Here is an 8,064-nt window from a genome sequence, read left to right on the forward strand (position 1 = left end):
GTAAATAGAAAATTGTTATACATGAAAAACTCTATCTTTTGGTACCAATATTGCATGGTAATCTTGTTGGTGTCCAAAGATCCCAGATTTAAGGGTTTGTGTTCATATAAAGGATCATGAAATTGATGATGGATTTTGATGTTTATGGGGTAGTAGATTCATATTCAAGCATGTGTGATGATTAGAAATGTTTAATCTTTTTAGAACTTGTTCTATGAGTTTTGGTCATGGTTTGTTTGAGTGAGAAAAATTATGGAAAAATTATATATTGGTTGGAAATGATGAAGGAAGTTTTCTAAAAGTCTTAGAAAATTTAGAGGACCATTTCAAAATTTTTGTAAAGTTGGAGATCAATTCGTAAATTCTGGAAAATTGAGGGGTTGTTGTATAAGTGTTATATAATTGATGTACTATGCTGGAATTTTTGGTATTAGAATCTATGTGATAAAATGGTGAAGGTCCATTTTATGTAATTGGAAAAGTTGATGTCAATTTTAAAAAGGAATTATTAAGTGTTAAAGATTTGGTAGAAAATGAGTTTCAAGTGTATTATGGAGTTTTTATGGGATGTGTTATGTTAGTACAGTACTAACATAAATATTTTTTTGAATTGTGATTTTATACAGATTTTTATTTAAGTGTGATTGAAGAAAATCAAGTATAAAAGAGATTTTATGGATCGTAGTGAGGCATACATATTGTGGATTATATAAAGTGTCAAGGTGAGTGCAATACATGCATGACATGGTACATAGATGTTTTATACATCATGTACATAGATGTTTTATCCATCATATGGAAGACTTACGACAAGTCGACCTTGTTTTATCAATTTGAGATTTGATATGGAAGTTATTTTGGGTATGAACTACCCTAATGTTTATACAAGGTTATACGTTTCCATGGATGATTTAATTGATGACTATATACCCAAATATATTATTGAGGTTAAGTGGTATTAATGGTATGCCATAGAGTCTAGCAGTTGCAGAATTAAGTAGTACTATAGTGTCAAATAAGATACATAGTACAAGTTAGGTGGGTAAAACCCAACCTCAGTACTATGGTGCATTATTAGGTGAGCGAAGCTCAACCTCAGCACTTTTGTGCACTATCTGACTCCTATACCGGGTTCCTCATAGATTGAGAATTATGGGCAGTAGTTGTGGTAAAATGATTTATTATATTATGTTGTTTTGATTTTGGCCCTTTAAAAATAACATTAAATTTCATACGTAATTTGTATTGCACCTTTATGGTTTTAAATTTGCCTCACTAAGTATATACTTAGCGTTTGATGATTTTCACGCGTAGGTAAAAAGCCCGTAGAGGAATAGAGAGTTCAAGGCAACATCAAGCATCAAGAAGTATTATTTACCATTTTAAGAAAATAAATTTTAAATCTTTTTTGAAATGATAAAATGGTTTTAGAAATTCAGATAACATTTATAATCTGTATAGGTATAATTATACGGATTATGGGTGTTACATTTATTGGCATCAGAGCTACAGGTTTAGCCGATTGTAGGACTAAACCGAATTTATTTTGAATTAAAAAGTATATACATGCCACTAGGATGTCAAAAGTTACTGATAGTTGTATATATACTGTGATGATGCTTATTAGGAGTAAAGTTACTATTTACTAATGGACGATGATTTTGACTGTGTTCAGATGTCAGATCATCAAGAATCGAGTAGGGCAGGTGAGCATGTTACTCCTGTTCAGAGTGGGAGTAATGAGGTGAACCAGAATCCACCCAATGCTCAGCCGAATGTAGAGTTATCTAATCTGAATCAAAGGGATATGCCTGTACAAGATCGGGGATTGTTTTTATAAGTACTAGACAATATTATTAACCGTCGAACCCCATTGTCAGTTCCGAAAGAACTGAGGAAGATGAGAGCACCTGAATTTCGAGGTGATTCGGATACTAATTCGATGGCTGCTGGTTTCTGGTTGAATGATGTCAAGAATATGCTCAACAGGGTTCTTTATGATGATCAAGGAAAGTTGGATGGGGTTATGTCTCTACTGATAGAGCAAGCCAGTGTGTGGTGGAATACGGTCGTAGCACGAGTTTCCACTGAGCAGATTACATGGGAATTCTTTCTGAGGGAATTCATGGAAATGTATATTGGGGACGTGTTTGTCAATGAGATGATGCAACAGTTCCTAAACTTAAAGCAATCCGGCAAAACAATTTATGAGTACGAATGTGAATTTCACAAGCTGAGTCGATTTTCTTCGGAGTTTATTCCGACTGAGAAATCTAGAATTGATAGATTTGTTTCTGGGTTAGATTCTCAGTATAAGAGAATTTTGGTTTCCCATCATTTTACTGCTTTTCAAGAAGTAGTTAACAAGGCTAAAGCTATGGAACAGTAACCACATTTTAGCAAATTTTCCATAATATAAAAGGGGAATCGATTCCCCTAACAGGGAACAGATTCCCCCACTGTTCATTGTTACTGTTCACGGGTACTATTCACTATTCATATAAAAAACCTTTTGAATTAAATTGGTTACAACGAAACATGATTTATATGATATGGTATTTTTATAATATTATTTACCATTTTATGAAAATAAATTTTAAATCGTTTTTGAAATGATAAAATGGTTTTAGAAATTCGGATAACATTTATAATTTGTATAGGTATAATTATACGGATTATGGGTGTTACAGATATCACGCCTTTGCCCGTGCAACCACAACCTATTGAACTGTTCCTGACCAGACATCAATTGAAGAGGTCAGCCAGGCTTGCAGATGAAACCTCTTCTAAAATATCTAAGGTTGCAACCCCTAATAAAACCACCGAACAGACCGAGCTAGAAGAATCAACCCTTAAGTAAAGACACATCAGACATAATAGGGATAAAAGGTTAGGGGAAGTATTGCCCATAGTTAAGCATTTACATCGATAGTATTAGTAGAATTATGTTATGGCATTTAGTTAGGTTAAGTTAGTTTCTGTTGAAATAAGTTAATGATTCCCGATGATGAGATGAGAAATTTTTGCCATGGCTATGAATTGAATGTACATGATTGTTAGGATTAATAGGACCAAATTTAAAGTTTGATTCTTTGTGAACCTTGATACACGATTGTATGTTTTTCATGCTTAAAGAACTTATAATTTTTTTATGAAAAAACATTTGCCTATTGAAACTCCCTTTTGCTTAAATGTTGTTGAATTACGAATAAATGGTTTGACATAATTGTAGAGGAACACTCCTCTTTTCTATAGCAGTGCATGGACACTACGTTTCAATAAATAGGAACTATGACATAAAAATGAATGAAAGCAGTCACGAGATAACTCTTTCTGACTAGCTCAGGGATTGAAGGTATGCTCTCATTCAACTAGAGTGTGGTATGGTAATTATGATAGGCTGACTCCCCTCGTAGTAGTGTTAAAAAAGTTAAGTTAAATTTATGTTAAGTTAATGTTAATGGGAGTAAATGTGTGCTTAATTGGTAATGAAATGCTAAAACAGAATAAGAAACTTGATTAGAATTTTTCTAACTTTGTTACGCATGAATTGGATGCAATAACTCACACATAATAAAAAGGTTCTTGCTCTATTGAAAATTTCTTAATATCCTGAATTATCTAGAATGTTGAAGCCATTTATTTATGAGGGCTGAAATTTTATCCAACATTACTGTCCTGACTAAACTTCTGCCATAACATTATTTTATGCTAATCATTATCCATTGCTTGAGGACAAGTAATAGCTTAAGTTTGGGGGTGTGATAACCCCGTAAAAATTTTATATTTTGTGCATTTTTATTGGAGTTATTGTTTGTTTTAAAGCCCATGTCATAGCATTTAGAGTGCATTTTGGTCATATAGTTGCATTTGGCTGTACAGTCTTGCTACGAAATAAATTTATTGAAAATTGGTGTTGTTGAGGGAAATGTCTTGCTATTGTGGTGTTATGCAGGCAATTGAAGATAAAGGAGAAAACGTGGCTATTGAGGCATGCTGGAGAAATTGTTGCTGTAGCATTCTGGAGATGAAAAGCTGAAAGATTTCCCATAACAAAATATGGCTAGTAGACCTAGAGCAAAAAAGACAAAATAGCAAAAATATATTTGCTTAGCTCTCTGGCCATATGTGACGCACTACCCCTGCTGCAAATTTGAAACACCTGCCACAAATAACTGCCCATTCATGTGAGAAGGATGTCACCTATGGTTCAAAGGGAATTTTGGGACCAAAACCGTAGAAATATTCCCTCTATAAATACCTAAGGTGCCCTACCTTTTAAAGAGACTTTTGGAAAACCTTGGGAGATGACCTAGAGAAATGCGACTACTGATTTCCATTTTATTCTTTATTTTTCATCCCCATTTTGCGGTGTCCTCCATACTGAGCTTTAAAGGAGGTAGCAGCTAGACCTTGAGAGAAGCTAGCTTACTAAAGTGGTGCATGGTGGTGGAGCTAAGTCATGACAACAACTCATTTTGGGAGTCTTCTTCTCTTTATGCTTTATTTTTCTATCTTATTTGGGCTTGTACTAAACTTGAATATTCTTGGATGAACTTAGCCACACCATGTATTACCTTATTTGGTGTTGGATGATTTATTTTGTGTTAATGAATCAATGGATGTTTTATGTTTTAAATGTTATTTTGCTCACTATTTATCTTTATGCTATGTACCATTGTAAGAGCGTTTGAGATATTATCGTTTGTTGTAGCATAATATGCTTAGTATTGTAAGAGCTTTTTAGAGATTGCCATTTTCTAAGTATAAATAACTAGTATTGAGAGAGTTAGATTAGATCTATGTGAGCAAGGGAGCCAAACCAAGATGGGGATGTTCTAACCTGCCTTAGAGATAAGGAGAGGGTTTCATTCAACTAAAAAGGACATGACTTAGTCGATAGGCTAGTGTTGCAGTTCATACTGAGAGGTATTATCGTAGCATATGTTTTATCAGGTTCATTGCTTGAGAAAGTTTAGGAGTATTTTTAGCTAATCCTGTCGGGAAACATACTCATAGAAACATATATCATCCTTAGCATAGAATATTTTTTCAATTGCAAATTCATTCCATTTACCTCTATAGAAGTTTGATTGTGTGAGGTTGTCAGTCTTATCTCGTTTTCCAAAGTTCAGATTATTTTCTTGCTTTAGCATACTTTTGCATTTTACTTAAATTCTTGTCTTAGAACACTTTTATATTTTCAACAATTTTTACCACATCAATTTCACTCCACTTCAATTAATTCTTACCACAACATTCCATTACAATTTATACATATCATCTGTCACAACTATACTTTCATTTGTTTATACCATTATACTTAGATTAGTTAGTTTTAGTTTTAATTTGTGATAGTTTTTATTTACTATAGCTAGCTTTTAAAATACCTCCAATTATTGTGGAGGCGATACTAACTCTCTACTGTATTACTTGTATCGATAGTGTATACTTGCATAGATTTGCTTGCCATAACACTATATATTTACACAAGATCAATGGCAAAACATTGTCCTCTTTTCTAGCCATAGATGCTTGATTACAACATCTTCTAAAAGTCCTTTCTATCTTCGGATCAAATGGATTTAATTCTTTGTCACTGCGGGACATAAACTAATAGAACTGAAAACTAATAATTACATTAAAAAAGAAATAAAACAATGAGTAAACACTAAAAGAAACTCTAAAGTAAAACTGTTGCTCCCCAGCAAGGGCGCCAAAAACTTGGTGCTTGCTAAATACTATAGCAAAATAATAAGTATACACAAATTCCCAAGTACTAAAGTAGTAACTCAAAGAGCTACAAGTATCGTATCCGCAGGAAGCAATGGGTTTCCATTAGAATCTAAATTAGTAAAAATTATGGGTTTTCCATGATGTAGGTCACACAAAATAAAAATCAAAGTATGAAAATCCAGGTTATGCTACAGTACTGCAGAGAGCGTGTTGTCAACAATCCAATAGCATGAGATGAAATGATGAAATATTTACTTTAATTAAGCTAAGTAGACTACTTCTATATGATTAGCAATCATTAAAACCCCTTGAATTTCGTTAATTAACTTTCATTAACTAAGGAACTCAAAGTATTAACAATGATAAACAATTTTTGTATATTCCTCAATATACATTATGCCACTAAGCAAAACCAACGCTATCAAAGCTACACAATAATTCAATCAAATCTATTTCTATAAAATAGTTGAAATACCATACTTTTAATTACAAATATTTCTACTAGAAATCTTTAAGCAAAATAGCACACAAAATATGTTTCATAGCAAAACATAAAGTAAACAACACAAAATAACATCCATAGAGCTGAAAGAACATTCAAAGTTACTCCCTATCTCAAACAGTAAACTTAGAATGATGATTCGTAGATTGCCGATGCTACTTAGTAAGCTCTCTTAAAGCCGCAATATTCCTTGGCTGTGGCATAAGCTACCATGGCGAATGATTAATAAACGTGAATGGTTTAGAAAAATCCTATCTTATTTTCACCTCACAAGGTGCCTCTATTTATAGGATTGAGGAAATCTCTATTTTCCAATTATATGCCTCCACATTTCAGGTGTTTTCCAGCCAAATGACAGCTGCCCTTGCTAGCTATCCCATCCAAAAGGTTATTCTAACCTCCTGATGAGTCATCGGTTGTTGCAGCATCCACTCAACATCTCCTGTAGCTTCAACCACTCGCTACAGTGTCAACATAATATTTTTCTATATTAAAATTTCAAATCAGCCCTAAATAACCCATTGAACTCTGGTAATGCAAACTATGTAAAAAGTAAACAAATATGATCCTAAAATGCTTCTAAAAATACTCAAGTTGAAACTAGACCTATGTATAAAGGATCCTAATGATAACGTTTTTTTTTGGAGAATTATCAATTTTCTTGATTGTTAAGTAGGCTATATGCTTTAGTTGCACATGAAGATGGCACACCTTACTATAAACCAGATTGAAAGATGACATCCCCGGTGGTGTCTTGAATGTTATGTGATATGCCTCTAGTGCTTCATCTAGCTTGGGCGACCAGTTTTTTTTCTTGGGGTTCACCACGTTCTTAAGGATGTGTTTAATCTCTCATTTAAAGACTTCAGCTTACCCGTTGATCTATGGGTGGTATATTGTAGCAATCTTATGCTTCACCCCATATCGTTCCAATCCTTTAGTAATTAACTTATTATCGAAGTAAGTGCCCTCGTCATTTATGATTGTTCTAGGTTCCTCAAACCTAGTAAAGATGTTCTTTTGAAGGGACTTCAGCACAGTTTTAGAGTCATTCATCGAAGCAGCTACGATCTCAACCCACTTGGATACATAATCAATGGCTAGGAGGATGGAGAGGTTGCCAAAGAAATATGGGGAGGATCACATGAAATGTATTCCCCATACATTAAAAAGTTTCACTTCCAAAAAAATTTTCAATGGCATTTTACGTCTCCTAGAAATGTTGCTAGTGCGTTGGCATCTATCACATGCCATGTAGAACTCGTGTGCATCTATACAAAGTGTGGGCCAATAGAATCCAGATTATAGGACCTTTGCAATAGTCCTAACTCCCCCAAAATGGCTTCCACATGGAGCGATATCGTAATAGAATAAAATATCCTTTTTCTCTCATCTAGGTACACACCTTCGAATCACTTGATTGGCATACTACTTGAACAAATAGGGCTTGTTCCATTGGTAGAATAACACACCATGCCTGAACTTACTTCCTTTTGCCCTGGCTCTTTAAATCAAGAGGAAAAAGATCACTAACAAGAAAGTTAACTATGTCAGCGTACCATGGAATTATCGCGGCAAATAAAATTTTCTATTCAAACAATTCCTCTTGTATTCTTAAATTATCACGGCATTTAGTTTTGTTTTCTAGCCTAGATAAGTGATCATCAACTTGATTTTCTATGACTTTTCTATTCTTCACCTATAAGTCAACCTCTCGGAAAAGAAGTTTCCACCTAATAAGTTTAGCTTTGGCATTCTTCTTAGTTACTAAGTACTTGATAGCTTAGTGATTGGTGTAAACTATGACTTTGGTGCTATTAAGTATG

The 8,064-nt window shown here is 33.8% G+C and overlaps 1 protein-coding gene across 1 annotated transcript; it reads left to right on the forward strand.

The window, feature by feature from the left end:
* Positions 1-1,900: 1,900 nt before the first annotated feature.
* LOC120178782 lies at positions 1,901-4,031 on the forward strand. The gene is made up of 2 exons (XM_039184578.1): positions 1,901-2,385; positions 3,956-4,031. Exons 1-2 carry the CDS (start codon positions 1,901-1,903, stop codon positions 4,029-4,031), a joined length of 561 nt encoding a protein of 186 aa, XP_039040509.1.
* Positions 4,032-8,064: the final 4,033 nt, after the last annotated feature.

The sequence above is a fragment of the Hibiscus syriacus genome, unplaced genomic scaffold (assembly GCF_006381635.1).
Source record: "Hibiscus syriacus cultivar Baekdansim isolate YM2019G1 unplaced genomic scaffold, ASM638163v2 tig00112382_pilon, whole genome shotgun sequence".
NCBI lineage: Eukaryota > Viridiplantae > Streptophyta > Magnoliopsida > Malvales > Malvaceae > Hibiscus > Hibiscus syriacus.